General features: G+C 42.3%; 1 protein-coding gene across 16 annotated transcripts in view; it reads left to right on the top strand.

Moving 5' to 3' along the window:
• CELF4 (CUGBP Elav-like family member 4) overlaps nucleotides 1–16,648 on the top strand; it is an 870,133-nt gene that overhangs the window by 99,842 nt on the left and 753,643 nt on the right. For all 16 annotated transcript variants that reach the window (XR_006291039.1, XR_006291038.1, XR_006291040.1 and 13 more), the window contains exon 2: nucleotides 7,187–7,269. Coding sequence is in view for 13 of the 16 variants with exons in the window: in XM_043547126.1 (XP_043403061.1) it covers nucleotides 7,187–7,269 (83 nt within the window). In the remaining 3 variants the exon portion in view is untranslated. The remainder of the gene's footprint in view (nucleotides 1–7,186; nucleotides 7,270–16,648) is intronic.

Genomic DNA, 16,648 nt, shown 5'->3' with positions numbered 1-16,648 from the left:
TTGCAAAGATAGGTTCCTGGGTTAGTGGTTCTGTTGTGTGGTGTGTGGTTGCTGGTGAGTATTTGCTTCAGGTTGGGGGGCTGTCTATAAGCAAGGACTGGCCTGTCTCCCAAGATCTGTGAGAGTGATGGGTCGTCCTTCAGGATACGTTGTAGATCCTTGATGATGCGTTGGAGAGGTTTTAGTTGGGGGCTGAAGGTGATAGCTAGTGGCTTTCTGTTGTTTTCTTTGTTGGGCCTGTCCTGTAGTAGGTGACTTCTGGGTACTCTTCTCGTTCTGTTAATCTGTTTCTTCACTTCAGCAGGTGGGTATTGTGGTTGTAAGAATGCTTGATATAGATCTTGTAGGTGTTTGTCTGAGGTATTGGAGCAAATGCAGTTGTATCTTAGAGCTTGGCTGTAGACAATGGATTGTGTGGTGTGGTCTGGATGAAAGCTGGAGGCATGTAGGTAAGTATAGCTGTCAGTATGTTTCCAGTATAGGATGGTGGTTATGTGACCATCGCTTATTAGCACCATAGTGTCCAGGAAGTGGATCTCTTGTGTGGACTGGTCCAGGCTGAGGTTGATGGTGGGGTGTAAATTGTTGAAATCATGGTGGAATTCTGCAAGGGCTTCTTTTCCATGGGTCCAGATGATGAAGATGTCATCAATGTAGCACAAGTAGAGTAGTGGTGTTAGGGATGAGAGCTGAGGAAGCGTTGTTCTAAGTCGGCCATAAAAATGTTGGCATGCTGTGAGGCCATGCAGGTACCCATAGCAGTGCCGCTGACTTGAAGGTATACATTGTCCCCAAATGTGAAATAGTTGTTGGTGAGGACAAAGTCACAAAGTTCAGCCACCAGGTTTGCCGCGACATTATCGGGGATACTGTTCTGATGGCTTGTAGTCCATCTTTGTGTGGAATGATGGTGTAGAGGGCTTCTACATCCATAGTGTAGAATGGCCAGGATGGTGTTTCCTGGAAGATCACCAATGGATTGTGGTTTCCTCAGGAAGTCAGTGGTGTCTCAAAGATAGCTAGGAGTGCTGGTAGCGTAGGCCCAGGGTCTGAGGAGAGAGTCCACATAGCCAGGGAATCCTGCTGTCAGAGTGCCATTGCCTGAGATGATGGGGCATCCAGGATTTCCAGGTTTATGGATCTTGGGTAGCAGATAGAATACCCCTGGTCGGGGTTCTAAGGGTGTGTCAAGGTTCCTTCCCCACTCTGAACTCTAGGGTACAGATGTGGGGACCTGCATGAAAGATCCCCTAAGCTTATTCTTACCAGCTTAGGTTAAAAGCTGCCACCACCAAAGTGTTACACAAAGAATAACAGGGGAAGTGCCCACTTGGAAACGTCTTCCCCCCAAAATATCGCCCCAAGCACTACACCCCCTTTCCTGGGGAAGGCTCAATAAAAATCCTCACCAATTTGCACAGGTGAACACAGACCCAAACCCTTGGATCTTAAGAACCATGAAAAGCAATCAGGATCTTAAAAGAAGAATTTTAATTAAAGAAAAAGTAAAAGAATCACCTCTGTAAAATCAGGATGGTAAATACCTTATAGGGTAATCAGATTCAAAACATAGAGAATCCTTCTAGGCAAAATCTTAAGCTACAAAAAGATATAAAAACAGGAATATACATTCCATTCAGCACAACTTGTTTTATCAACCATTTAAACAAAACAGAATCTAACGCATATCTAACTAGATTGCTTACTTACTTTACAGTAGTTCTGACCTGCATTCCTGCTCTGGTCCCGGCAAAAGCATCACACACACAGACAGGACCCTTTGTTTCCCCCCCACACCCCTGTCCAGCTTTGAAAGTATCTTGTCTCCTCATTGGTCATTTTGGTCAGGTGCCAGAGAGGTTATCTTAGCTTCTTAATCCTTTACAGGTGAAAGGGTTTTTCCTCTGGCCCGGAGAGATTTAAAGGTGGTTAGCCTTCCCTTTATATTTATGACAGGGTGTGTCTGTGCAGATTTGTTCTTGTGCTTTTCAGGGAGTTTCTTGAGCAGATGGTGTAGTTTCTTTTGGTAACCCTCAGTGGGATCAGAGGGTATTGGCTTGTAGAAAGTGGTGTTGGAGAGCTGCCTAGCAGCCTCTTGTTCATATTCCGACCTATTCATGATGACGACAGCATCTCCTTTGCCAGCCTTTTTGATTATGATGTCAGAGTTGTTCCTGAGGCTGTGGATGGCATTGTGTTCTGCACAGCTGAGGTTATGGGGCAAGTGATGCTGCTTTTCTACAATTTCAGCCTGTGCACATTGGCGGAAGCAATCTATGTAGAAGTCCAGTCTGTTGTTTTGAACTTCAGGAGGAGTCCACCCAGACTCCTTTTTGTAATGTTGGTAGGAAGGTCTCTGTGGGTTAGTATGCTGTTCAGAGGTGTGTTGGAAATATTCCTTGAGTCGGAGACGTCGTAAATAGGATTCTAGGTCACCACAGAACTGTTTCATGTTCGTGGAGGTGGAGGGGCAGAAGGAGAGGGCCTGAGATAGGACAGATTCTTCTGCTAGGCTAAGAGTATAGCTGGACAGATTAACAATATTGTTGGGTGGGTTAAGGGAACCACTGTCATGGCCCCTTGTGGCATGTAGTAGTTTAGATAATTTAGTGTCCTTTTTTCTTTGTAGAGAAGCAAAGTGTGTGTTGTAAATGGCTTGTCTAGTTTTTGTAAAGAGCACTTCAGTCTCCCTGGTCACTCGATTACAGGCCTAAAAGTCGCAATACTACAACAAAAAAAACTTCAAAAACAGACTCCAACAAGAAACTGCTGAATTGGAATTAATTTGCAAAGTGGACACCATTAAATTAGGCTTGAATAAAGACTGCGAGTGGATGGGTCATTACACAAAGTAAAACTATTTCCCCATGTTTATTTTTCCCCCTACTGTTACTCACACCTGATTGTCAACTCTTGGAAATGGGCCATCCTGATTATCACGACAAAAGGTTTTTTTCTCCTGCTGACAATAGCTCACCTTAACTGATTACTCTCATTATAGTTGGTATGGCAACACCCATTTTTTCATGTTCTCTGTGTGTGTGTGTGTGTATGTGTGTATATATATATATATACACATCTATATCTTCCTGCTGTATTTTCTACTACATGCATCCGATGAAGTGGGTTTTAGCCAACTAAAGCTTATGCTCAAATACACGTGTTAGTCTCTAAGGTGTGCAAGTACTCCTTGTTCTTTTTACAGTGCCATTGGTAGATGTAGTGTGATATCGAATTGATTGTTTTGACATTGTTCATAGCTTTTTATTCTATGAATATAGATAGATAGATATAGATCTTTCATCCTGATTTGGGATGAAAACAAATGTTGAGATATCAAAATTACCTCCAAGAGGGGAAATTCCTTTTTTGCTTATCTCTACTTCTGAGTCTGTCTAGTTCCTTAACACATTTTAAAAAATGTCCTCACAATCAGCACTGATTTAGAAGCCAAGGCATACAGACAGCCACGGGGTGACTCCTTCAACTTCGAGTCAGGTTTGTGCCACATTGGCAAGAGGTATGGAGAAGTTTGCATTGCTGCTGTCTGCTCTCTTTCATTGTTTGGTGGGAATGGGATAACCCTCTCTGGTGCCGTTAATCTTCCACTCTAAATTCACTTAAATATTTGTTTCTTAAAAAGGTACCACTGAGGCTGTGCCATCAATTTCCCTAATGAGAGGCTGTCAACATAAATTATAACTCTCAGGCACGTTGTGTATTATGGAGCATGCTGAAAAGTTACTTCAACAAGACTTTTTTTATTTATTTTTTTTGCCTGAAACATTCATTCCCTTTCTTCCCTGGTGCCACGCCATGTTCAAGTCACTGATTAAATTCCCTTCTTCCATTTCAAAATCTTTATGCCCTGAGTGCCTTGTTTGGGGAGCCAGTGACATTTTGATGCCCTCCGTTATATACAGCATGCCTGGGACTTCTTTGCAATTCCAGGGCAGGCACATATAGCTGTGGAAGGGATTTCATTTTGGTTTCTTCCTCCTGATAACTCATCACACTCTGGCTGGATCTCTGAAGGAAATGCTGCTTTTATAATGAAAGGAGGGGCCTTCTGCCTGAGACATCTGAATTATGGTCACAGCGTGGCCAGCATTGCAGGGTTTCATTATTCTAAGCTGTCGTCATAGCCATCACAATAAGAGGAAATATATAACTACCATGATGGAAGCTTTACACTATATAGTTTATCTCTATAAGAGTGTGCTATGATGTACCTAATTAGACTGTATCAACTGGTCCAGGTCTGCTCCCAAAGGGAGATTTTCTTATTGTGTCTGGTCAGAGAGCTCTCTGCTTATGATTTATCACTGAAATTAAATTTAAGCATTGTTTCCCATTTGATTATCAAGCTGTAGGTGACTTTTAAAAAACGCTTTTCAATCCATTACCCTCCACTCCCCACCCATGAGCCTTCACTGCCACTGTCCCCACTCCTCCCCATGCAAAAATAAATAAAATCTCACACACACACACACACAGAGAGAGAGAGAGAGCGAGCACCACTGGAAGTTGAAAGAAGACTTGAAGGGTACCAATTAGAGAGAATAAAATCATTGCTACTCAGAGCTGTTCTGCCTCCTTTCCTTACCTCGCTGCTGTTTTGCTTCTGACGTGCACAGTCATTGATGCATGATACATGTGAACAGTTGGAATATATGAAAAGGAGCCGTCCCCACACACACAGATATTAGATAAGATGATCCAGCAGGTGTTTCCCATCTGTGATTCTAACGATCACCCAATTTGTGGGAGTTAGTGGGGTGAGTCCTTCAAGAAAATATTTAGAAAACTACCTTTTAACTTATTCCATCCTCTAACCCAGTGGTTCTCAACCTGTGGCCCATGGGATGCTCGCAGCCAATCAGCACACAGCTGCGGGCCATACAGGTAGTATTGGATGTGCCCCACATGACATATCGTTGGTCGCATATGCAGCCCACAATGGTATCTATGTTGAGAGCCTCTGCTCTAACATATTCTATTTAGAACTTCTTAAAAGAGAGAAGTGACCTATTTTATTTCTTCTGTGTTAGCACCTGAGGACCCCAGTCAAAGATCACCACACAAATAATTTAAACACCACACAAATAATACAAAGGCAATTTGTGTCCTGGAGAGCTCACAATCTAAGATTTAAACAAAGTGTGACAGGTGAATAAACAAAGAGGAGCTGGTGGATCTATGTATACTTAATCCTTCCTCAGCAAAGCGGGATAGACAAGATGATCTCTTTAGGGCCTGTCAAGGTTCCTTCCCCACTCTGAACTCTAGGGCACAGATGTGGGGACCTGCATGAAAACCTCCTCAGTTTACTTTTACCAGCTTAGGTTAAAACTTCCCCAAGGTACAAACTATTTTACCTTTTGCCATTGGACTTTCGCTGCCACCACCAAATGTCTAACACCGGTTACTGGGAACGAGTCCATTTCGAAACGTCTTTCCCCCCAAAATCCTCCCAAACCTTACACCCCCTTTCCTGGGGAAGGTTGGATAAAAATCCTCACCAATTTGCAAAGGTGAACACAGACCCAAACCCTTGGATCTTAAGAACAATGAAAAAGCATTCAGTTTCTTAAAAGAAGAATTTTAATAGAAGAAAAAGTAAAAGAATCACCTCTGTAAAATCAGGATGGTAAATACCTTACAGGGTAATTAGATTCAAAACATAGAGAATCCCTCTAGGCAAAACCTTAAGTTACAAAAAGACACAAAAACAGGAATATCCATTCCATTCAGCACAGCTTATTTTCTCAGCCATTTAAAGAAATCAGAATCTAACGTATATCTAGCTAGATTACTTACTAAGTTCTAAGACTCCATTCCTGTTCTGTCCGCGGCAAAAGCATCACACAGACAGAGAGAGAGGCTTTGTTTCTCCCTCCCCCCAGCTTTTGAAAGTATCTTATCTCCTCATTGGTCATTTTGGTCAGGTGCCAGCGAGGTTATCCTTGCTTCTTAACCCTTTACAGGTGAAAGGGTTTTTCCTCTGGCCAGGAGGATGTTTAAAGGTGTTTACCCTTCCATTTATATTTATGACAGGGCCCTTCCAGCCTTATATTTCTGTTATTCTAAGGCAAGATAATGGAACATAAATAGACAGTTGTTGAGAAGACTTCCCCTTTCCTTCTTCCCAGGTTTGGAAGAAGCTCACAGTTTGACGGACAAACCATCTAAAGCTTGACTGGTCAGATATCTCCAGTCAAAGAAGCTGAGGTGGGGGCAGAGACACGGGTTGTAGTTGTTTTGTAGTAACTTGCTGGGAAAGTGTCCCGTGCATAATAAGCAGTTCTTGTGCTGCAGTGACTGGCAGCCTTTCCGTATACTCCAGTAAGGGGGAGTAATCAGATCACATTGCATGCACAACTAGGATATTGCAACACTGGCCTGTTGCGTAATGAGGTTTTTTACTTTCCTTACCATTCTACCGTGGCAGGCAATGGCCCCTGCAGTTGATAGGCTGTCCTGCTAGATGGACCAGTGATCTGATCCACTGTGGCAGCTCTGAATTTCTAATGCTTTCTAAAGTGATACGATGTTTGGATTGTTCATCTGGGCCTCAGCGTAATTGCCTTCGTGTGCCTGGCTTTGAGCAAGCGGGGAGTGCCGGGTGGTTATTCTCCAGTGTGAATGCAAATGGGGGGCTACTCGGGGATGCGAGCCAGGTTAAGTGCTATGTGTCATCCTCTGCAGTTGGAAATCCCAAGTCCTTGTGTGCCCCTTACTCTGGGTGCATGGTACCAAAGGGGAGCATGAGGATTTAATCATGGTCCTCAGTGTGCTGAGGACATCTTGGTTTCACACTCCACTCCTTGTCCGCATTGCTGCAACTTGGTAGGAATAAAATGTCAGTCCCATATCAACAGCCTCATTAATGTGGGAGTGGGTTCCTCTCTGCTCCGCATCCTGCTCCATGCTTTTACCCAGCATGGATAAATGCAACGAGGCGGAATCACCCCCCGATGAGCACGTGCTGGACACAGTTTCCTGTTATCGTGAGAGCCTGGGGAAAGGGATTCATTCTATTCCTGGGAGAGTATCCCACTAGGGAAAGGGAGTCTGAAGCTCCCTCGCTGGAAAAGCAAGAAGCTGAGCATTGTTCTGCATCCTGCTCCTAAGCTGATCCGCACCGAAGGTCTGTACTTAATGCAGGGTTGTCTTTCGTTTGCAGGGTGTGCCTTCCTAACATACTGCGAAAGGGAGTCTGCCCTGAAGGCCCAGAGTGCCCTGCATGAACAGAAGACACTGCCAGGGGTGAGTCCAGATTGCTGTTTTCATCTGCATTGGGTTGTATATTACGTTCCCATTTGGGGGTAGGATGATTAATGACTGTTGTTGCTCGGATGAGTCCATATTTGCATGGGGCTATAAAATCAAGGTGCCACAATCCAGCCTAGACGTTTCCAGACGTAGCAAACCTCAGCTTGTTGTTGTATCCAGAAGCACACAGCGGAAAATAACCCATTTGGGGCTGGATTCTGCCACCCTTTGTCATGTGAGAAAGAGGCTTTAGGGCTGAGCCTTCTGATTCGTGCATGGACATGTGTGTATGAGGTAACACCTCCACTTCCCCGCCCCACCCCCCCTCGACAAAGCAAGGCATGGTGGCAAAAAGAAACGGTTTGAATTATTGAGTTATCACAGACTGAAAACATATTCTTCATGACAAAGTGGTTTGACTCAGTTGCTTTAGTATTCAAGCAGCTGTAGCAGATTGGAAAGGCAGTGAGACAAGGAGAAAAAAGAGAGAGAGAGAAGAGAAGAACATGAGATAATGAGGAAAATTATTCACATGAGCAAGATCTGAGGTTCAGACAACACAAGCAGAACTAAAAATAGAAACATCACTCTGAGGGGAAGACCTGGCCTGCAAGGGCGGATTGAGACCGGTCCTTGGGTTTCTCAGGCCAGTGGTAAGGATTGGGGGTGGGGGAGACATGGGTGTGGTTGGTGTACAGGGACAGGGAGAAGCACAGTGCAGATCTGATTGCAGCTGGAGGGAGTATCTCTGCCTGCTCTGTCTCATGTGGATAAAGGATCAAGGACTCAGGAGGGAGAGAGATGCGTCCATAAAGGTTAGGGGGCAAGGGGTATGTGTAGAATGAAGAGGCTGGGAGGAAAGGTTTACCCATAAGTCTGTACTCTCAGAGTTTTGAACAAGGCCTGCATTACTTTAATCTATCTCTGTATGCAAGCTGGGAGTTGCTATCACTAGACTCAAGTTACTCTCAACTGCTGAGAAATTGTTGCTTCTCCTGATATTTCCATGGCCCTGTATCAGTCTCTAGAACTTACCTATCTTTTCATCCCCTTACCAGTGCAGATGCCCACACACTTACTCGTTCGGTGCGATCTTTGTCATAACGGGTGTGGTTTGTGTGTGTATGTGTGCGCATTGTTCACTAAGAATACCTTCACACCTGGTGACAGCTCCAACAAACTAGTTCTTCTCAAAAATATGAGTGGCTCTGGTTGCATTGTTGCTACTAAGGGGTGATTCCTTCCTGTTTGTTTTCTTTTTAAATCCATGCCGTCTCTGTGCCTAGGCTACCAACTAAAGGGTGTGTGTGTGTGCACATACTCACAAAAGACAGATATTTAGCTTAGGGACGTTTCAAATAACAGCTTCTTCGTTTATATTTTATTGAGCATGTTTTAGAGGCATACGCATGTGAAAACACAGGGATCAAGATTTTCAAACCTGAATCCGTAATTAAGTGGCTAAATTGGGGTCCTGATTCTCAAAAAAAGGTTGTTTATTTAGTAGAGCCATTCACTGGGAGTTGTTGGATACTTAGGAATTGAAAAGCAGGCTATTTTAATCATGCCCAGAGCTCATATCATTCCCAGGAGGTCAAAGTCGTGTCTCAGTGAGGCTGGTGTAAAACTGGAATAACTCAACTGAAGTCCATAAGAGTTGCTGGGTGCTCAGCACTTTTGAAAATCAGGTGAAAAATTATTTGCCTAAATATGGAGTTTGAGAGCCTGATTTTAGACACCCAGATTTGTAGTGGCCAAGGTGTATGTCTGTATGTCTATATAAACAACAAAGCTCTGAGGGTGAAATCCTGCTCCATTGAAGTCAATGGCAAAGCTTGTGTTGACTGCAACAGGGGTAGGAGTTTACCCTTAAGGTTTTATGTCTGATACTGTGAGGGTCTGAGTACCTCTAACTTTTATCAGTTCAAATTCTGACCTCATTTGCAATGCTCTAAACCCAGACTAACAGCATTGACTTCAGGAGAGTTATTCATGTTTAACACTGGCTGTAACAGTGATCAGAATCTGACCCCGAGGGCAATGATGAAGGCTCTGTGCTGAAATAAGTGACCAGAATTTCAAATATACTGAGCACCCACCAGAGCCCTTTGGCTTCAATTCCAATTATTCCTCTTGGGATCAAGCCCTTCTTTCTCCCACCCAACCTGGCTGCAGACACCTTTCCATCAAGTTCCTGAACTCATCCTCTGGATGATGTTTCTCTAGTTTGTTTCAGGGAACCAGCCTAGTCTTTGATAAGCTCTCATGCCTGGATATTATTTTATGGCTCCTATGCAAGTAGCAGGGGAGTATTTTGTGACATACCTAACTGGGCTTGATGACATGCACTGGCAATATTAAGCATAATTCATCACCATAAAATGAGAAGCACGCCTTAGGTCAAGGGTCAAAGTCCTCTCTGACATGAGTTTACAAACAATACATATATAACACACTCCCTTCACCTGCTAGTTTCTGTGACACAAACAATACTACCAAAGAAGCATGAAAATAATTAACAAGCCAGGTATAGAAAGGGGAAAGTAATACATACTGTAGATCACTGAATTGAGGCTTCCCCCCCCAGTAAATTATACAGTATTTGCTCTTGTATTACTACTGCATGCATATTTGCTGTTATAAAACATAGAACTGAGTCATTTGTAATAATATGCACATAAATGCAAATGTATGGAAATGATGAGGCACCAGAATTTTGTGCATAGATCCAAGCTCCTGCCTCTCAGCTGTGTATCACTGTGTTTTTAGTGGAGTGGTTACATGCACATATTTTACAGTAATTACTTTCTGGATGTGCTTTGTAAGATGACAGAAATATGTTTCACATATTTTCTTGTTATATGTGAGATATAAAGTCATCTTGTGGAATAATCAAAACACTTCTAAGCAGGTGTGTGTTGATTAATAAAGTCTTTATGGTCCATTTTTTAGGGGGAGAGTTGTGATAAATATTTTGCGGGAAGTAGAACGTAATGTAAAATATCAAATTGCTTGTGGAATCTTCTTCAGCCCACTGCTTGGGACAGTTTGAAAGTGTCTTCTGCCTAAAACTGAAGGACTGGGTGTGCATTAGAACACTATTGTGAGTGCCAGGCGATTCAAATTCTAACATTTACTTGTGATTGTTTATTTTACATATAATAGAATAGCTGGATGATGAAGTATATTAGTTTTTTAATAATTTATAGAAATGCTTTGATGTTGCAGTAATTACATTAAAGGTCACATATCAAAGGTAATTTGGGTGAGCAGCTGTGATGGTTTCTCAGAAGCAATCAATATTGCTGTCCGTGGTGCTGATTTCACCAAGGGGACTGCCAGATTAAAGGAGGCTTATTACCAGCCAGACAGACACAAGGGAAATCAAGAACAGATTGGAGAGATGCACTATTCTCTTTCCCCGCCTATAATTAACACTGTTCACCATAATCTGTGCTAATCCTTCATGCTGGGAAAACCACTAGCATTTTTAGACATCTCAAAGGCAAATTAGGCAAGGTGGAGTATTTTAATGGGAGGGGGATGGGAGAGAATACAAAACGTAAAAGTTGATTCCCCCTTGGGAATTCTGAGCCTGGTAAATCTCCCCATGATGAAAGTGCAATATCATAAATGCAGTCCATAATCTAGGAGAAAGTAAAAATATGACCCCAACAATGACAGTGCAGGGGACATGAGAATTATGTGCCTGCCCGCTCGGTTTAATATTAGCTATTGGCCCCGCAGAGCTCCATAGGAAATGAAATCAGGGAAATAAAATTGTTTTAAGTGTAGTCATTTTGATTACAAATTATAGTGAAGTCAACTTTTCCCCCTTTCTTTCTTTCTGAGGCTAACGTCAGAGGATAATGCTGAGAAATGTAATTAGGCTATCAAGATCGACTTTTATTTATGACACAAATAAACTGAGCTCATGTATGATAAGCACGGTTGCATTTTTTCTCTGTTTCTTTGTGGTTTCTCAGACACAGGGACTGAAGGGGCTGTTGGTTGTAGGGGGCTGCCTGTTTTCTATAAAATCAGAACTCACCAGCAAGGCTCCAAAGAATAAATACAAAAAGGAATAGCTGGCAAACTGTTAACCTCCAAAATTTTAGGTGCCTTTCCAGACTTTGAAATCCATCAAAAATTATTTTGTCGTCTTATTGAGAGGGGAGAAATAGTACTGCAGCTGTATTATATTTCTCAGCAACTTACAGAGTTTCTATTTTACTTCTAATAGCACCCAATCTGTTGCTGTCTTATGCCGCCCAAACCAACCTATGCCATTCCGTATTACATCTAATTGAGTGTTTCTGTAAAAGCAAAGGAGGGTAAATATGTGTTGCAGTAATATCAGGAAACTGGGGGATGTCACGGTGCTCTGAAGCTCCTTTAAAATTGGAAGGAAATGATAGCTATTGAATCCAGAGGCGTGGTTCCTGTTTCATAATTTACTGAAATTCTCATGTGTGTTACCAATCGTGCCTTGATGAAATGCATGTGCATGTTACCAATCATGCCTCCGTGAAATTCATCATGTGTAAGGAGTGAAATTCAGCCCTTAGTTACTGAAATCCTCACAACAGGGCTTAAGTGAGACTCAAGTAGTGCGTAGACCTCGCAAGGGCCCTATGCACAGGGTATGAATTTCATCCAGTCTAGTAGGCTGTGCTGTAATTTTACAATATTAATTCACTTTTTAATGCTTCAGTGGGTTTCCTAGAAGCTTGTTAGGAAACTATGAAGTCGCATATTGCCCTGCACACTGCATTAGGCCAAAAGCTGGATTTAGATCCCCCCCACCGCCCTGAAAAGTTTTCACTACCAATGTAAGTTGTAATTTGGTCAGCAGTGGCAGGCTGGAAGGATTCCATTGATTAAAGTAGCCCTCTGAACATACAAGCTGCTCACCATGCCCTTTAGATTTTGAAAGAAAACACATTTAATTGTTCCCCTGGGAGAACTATGCCTGTTTCCAAAGTTAAAAAATGAAGATGAAAAGGAGCAAAAACAGATTTGAGGGAAGAGACTTGCAAACACTGAGCCTGTAGAAATTCTCCTTGAAATCTTCGGGCATCCACGTCATAGTTAAAAAAGATTCTTCTCCCTCCTCTCCCCAGGCTGATCAGAAGGTCAAAGGCTCTTTGGCTCTTTCTTCAGGGAAAGGAGGGGTGTGGGGGGAGTAAAGCCACTTTCCATTTACTAAAAACCCCTGTACTTTGGCAGTGCTGTGCTATTCACCAGATGAGATGAAACACCTGGGTCCTATCTGCTTTGTAAACATTAAAGTTCCATTTCACTAGTTAAAGATTGGCTTCTGTAGCCCCACTCCCGCAACCACAGGAATACAAAGTAAACTCACTCTCTACGTTCCAGTCCAAAGAGCTTTGGAGGAAAAGGCTACAGTGTAAGTGTTGTGTCAGAACTGGTGTGTGTGTGCTGCCGTCTCACCTCAGACGAGCACACTCATTACATCTGTAGCTTCCGAATAGCTCCCTTTTAGATTTGCAAAATTCGAGCAATGAGATCTTGCTTGTCTTTGAGCTTTAGAGGAAATTAATATATGCATGAATATATAACTGTGTGTGTGTGTATATATATACACACGCGCACACATCTACAGGAACATTAAAATGAAATTCCAAAGATTGTATTCTCTCTCTCTCTCTTTTTTTTTTTCATTTGGATCTCAAAGGACAATTGCTGAGCAATTCAACAAAAGCCGTTGTTGGACCTTCATTCGCTTCATGTGTTACTCAATGACAACTTTTCTCTTTCTGACACGTATGCCATAGGAGGATCAATCTAATTTTATGTACAACTGTAAAGATGAATGATAAGTAGAAAGGATTCAGGCAAGTACAAGCTGAATAAATTATAAAGGGCAAATGATGACAAGGCTGGGGATCCCAGGAGACAGTGATGTGATAACAGAAACTAAAGACGAATTCATGATGGATGTAGTTAGCATGTACTGAGGCTGTTAATTCTTCAGGGTAGTTTTACAACTTCTTGTGATTGGAGCAATCAAAGTATTTCATTTTAAAGAGGTGCTATATATTTTCACTTGTCTGCTGTGCATATTTGTATGTATGGCCTCATTTATATGCATAACAGTAAACTCCCATAGGCTAGTCAAGCTTACCTCCCATCAAAGGGTCCCTATTCTCCAAACCATAATGCCACTGTTTATGCATAAATAAATAGATAATGTGTAACGATTTGAGGGCAAACCTGGATCTCAGCAAAAACATTTCCATTTTCATAGCGGCACAGCACACACCAATCAAATCAGCTCAGGGACTCATCCAGTGAGAGGATGGGTGCCCTCAGCTTCTGTCAAAGCCAGGCCTGGAGATTGAGTTAGGCTCTCATAATATCCCTGTTTAGTGTGTGTGTGTGTGTGTGTGTGTGTGTACACACGCACATTATATAACTTTAAGATAGGTCATATTTTGGGCTTAAGCTACTGAAAGGGAAGCTGATGCAACATCTAAGGTTGGAAACAAATCTGACCTCTTGGTTGTATGCTTTTGTTTTACATCCATTGTTCATTATTATTATTATTAAGGGAATTAACATGGACATTCTTTTTTCACCCTAAAAAGTTTTCTCTTCTCTGTGAGCGATCTTCACCCTGGCCTATGTTTGTACACACCAGGACCTTGATTCTGTCCTCACTTGCACCGGTGTAAATCAGCAGTAATCTGACTGAGAGATCAGTGGAGTTACATGGTGTGGGAAAGAGGGAAATCAGCCCTGTATCGGTTGCTGTTAAAATGATGGTGAACCAGAAACCAGGACTTGCAGTGGGGACATAAAACATTACTAAGAATTCTACAACTAGGAGGTCTGATCCTGCAAAATGCTGAGCATCCTCAAGACCTACTGAGCCATATCATGCAGTCCTTACACTGTAATCAGGCAAGTTCCAGTTGAAGATCATGGGAGCTGAGGGCACTTGGTGTCTTGGGGAAGCTGATACACACCTTTCAGGGTCAGGCCCTTACCACTTAATCGACCCATAACCCTAAGGCTTCCAATTGCAATACTCTAGAGTTTTGAGCCATGACCCTTCTGTGGAGCATGCATTTTTCAAGGGAAAAGCAGAAGTATCTGTATTAGTAAGCAGTTATGATCCTGTTTTCATGTAATCATCTCTCAATAATAAAGAATGAGGGAGGAAAAATGCAGAGAACCTTTGATGTTTTTCTCTCCCTGTGTATCTAGACAGACAGGTAATTCTGTGTAACTGGAGGCAGAGAGCCAAACCTGGTGGTCATTATTTTACTCTTAGGGTGAAATTTTCAAAAGCATGTATGTGACTTAGTCCCATTTTCAAAGGTGAAACTTTGGAGTTTCTTTGAGACTTAAGTATCAGAGGGGTGGCCGTGTCAGTCTGGATCTGTAAAAGCGGCAAAGAGTCCTGTGGCACCTTATAGACTAACAGACGTATTGGAGCATAAGCTTTCATGGGTGAATACCCACTTTGTAGGATGCATGAGACTTAAGTTACTTTTGAAAATAGGATTTAGATTCCTATATCAATTACGCCTTTTGAAAATTTTACCCTTAAGGCTTGTCTACACTTGAAATCCTGCAGTGGGTGCAGCTGTAGTGTTTACCTATGTCAACGGGATCGGTTCTCCCATCAGTATAGGTACTCCCACCTCCCCAAGAGGCAGTAGCTAGGTCTACAGGACAATTCTCCTATTGACTTAGCAGCATCTATACTGAGGGTTAGGTCAATTTAACTGCATTGCTCAGGTGTGGCTTTTTCACACTCCTGAGCAACCTAGTTATACGGACCTAATTTCCTAGGCTAGACCAGGCCTTTGGCTTTACTCTGGCAAAATCCCATTGATGTAAACAGGTACAAGGGAGTAACCTATTTTGCATTAAACACTCTCCCATCTCCGGCTGCAATTCAGCAAGGTAGTTCAACATGTGACTAGCTTTGAGCATTGGAGCAGTACCTTTGAAGTCAATGGAATTACTCAGGTGCTCAAAGATAGGCATGTGTTTAAATACTTTGCTGAATGGGGGCCTTTTAGTGCTAATAATGTAGTGTAATTACAGTGTAATCTCCCATCATAGTCCTCTGCTTCAGAACAACTTCTAATGTGACTTGGCGTAACATGACCTACATAATATCTAAACTTAACTTCAGAGGCTCTTTTCTTTTTTTTTGGCAGGGGGGAGGGAGAGGTGGGGAATGACTAGACTTGGATCTGTGCTATCAGTTCAGGCGAGTAGGTATCCGAAGTGACTTTGTTCTGCTGAGTAGCTGCAGTGCAAACCTTAAAGTGCCACTGCGTGTATGAGCGGCTGCACTTGGCAGATTCCCAGCAATGTCAAAGCTTTCTGATTAGTTTCTGTAAGTACAAGGACAAAATTAAGCTTAACCTATTTTTCAAAGAAGAAATGTGCCTTTTTCTCTTTAATGGAAATGTGATTGTATCTTGTTTCCCATACTTCCTTCCCCCCCCCTCCGCTCCCCCCCAAAAGTCTTGTCTTATTAATGTATATTTTAAAAAGCATTTTAGAACTCGGGTGAATTGTGTGTGTTGAATTTTGACCTTGGATACATGCTCCAAATCAGCTCCTTGGTGGTATGGGGATGAAGTCAAACTCCTTCCTTGCCCCATTATGTGTGGGAAGCTAAACCCCCATAATCCTTTGCTGCTTCTGTCCACTTTCCACCACTGTTAATTCGTTCTTCAGCATGCCACCTGGATGGTGGAGTTGCATATTTGTTTCCTGGCCAGGCACTGGCAAAGCGAATTTTGTCCAGTTGTAATTAAGCTCTTCCAAGCTAATGCTCAGGTTGTTGCTTAACTCGCATGTTGAAGTGCTGGGTTTATTTATCCCTTGTTCTGTTCATGGCTTGATCAACTCTGCTCTGCTGCTATGAAACCATTTCTGGTCAATGGGTGTGTTTTAAAACCTGTTGAGATCAGCTTCTGATGTCACTTACACGGCACCAGTTTGTTCAATGGAATAATTCCTGATTTACACTAGTATAAGCAAGACTGGAATCAGGTTCATTCTTTGTGCTTTTTTGTTGCTGTTAAAGTAACATTGTTGAGTGACAATAGCCCTAGGGTTAGGGTTTAGTGTGTAGTAAAGTATTTCAAAAAAACTGTCAGTAAAGTTTTTTAAATGTTAGATTTAAAAAAAAAACAAAAACGAACACAAAGGTCTCAATTATACCATTGTAAAACTGATGTGAGATCAGAATCAGGCCCATAGATACTTATATGTATATGGACAGACACATCTGACTGTCTAATATTCACAAACTACTCATCTTTTCTTTTAAGCCCCTTCCTCGCTATCCCTTCCCCACCTGTCCTCTGTTGTTTGCTCT

Source organism: Chelonia mydas, chromosome 5, assembly GCF_015237465.2.
Source record: "Chelonia mydas isolate rCheMyd1 chromosome 5, rCheMyd1.pri.v2, whole genome shotgun sequence".
Lineage (NCBI taxonomy): Eukaryota > Metazoa > Chordata > Testudines > Cheloniidae > Chelonia > Chelonia mydas.
The sequence above is the reverse complement of the archived record's forward strand: the minus strand, read 5'-3'. Positions and strand labels throughout refer to the sequence as shown.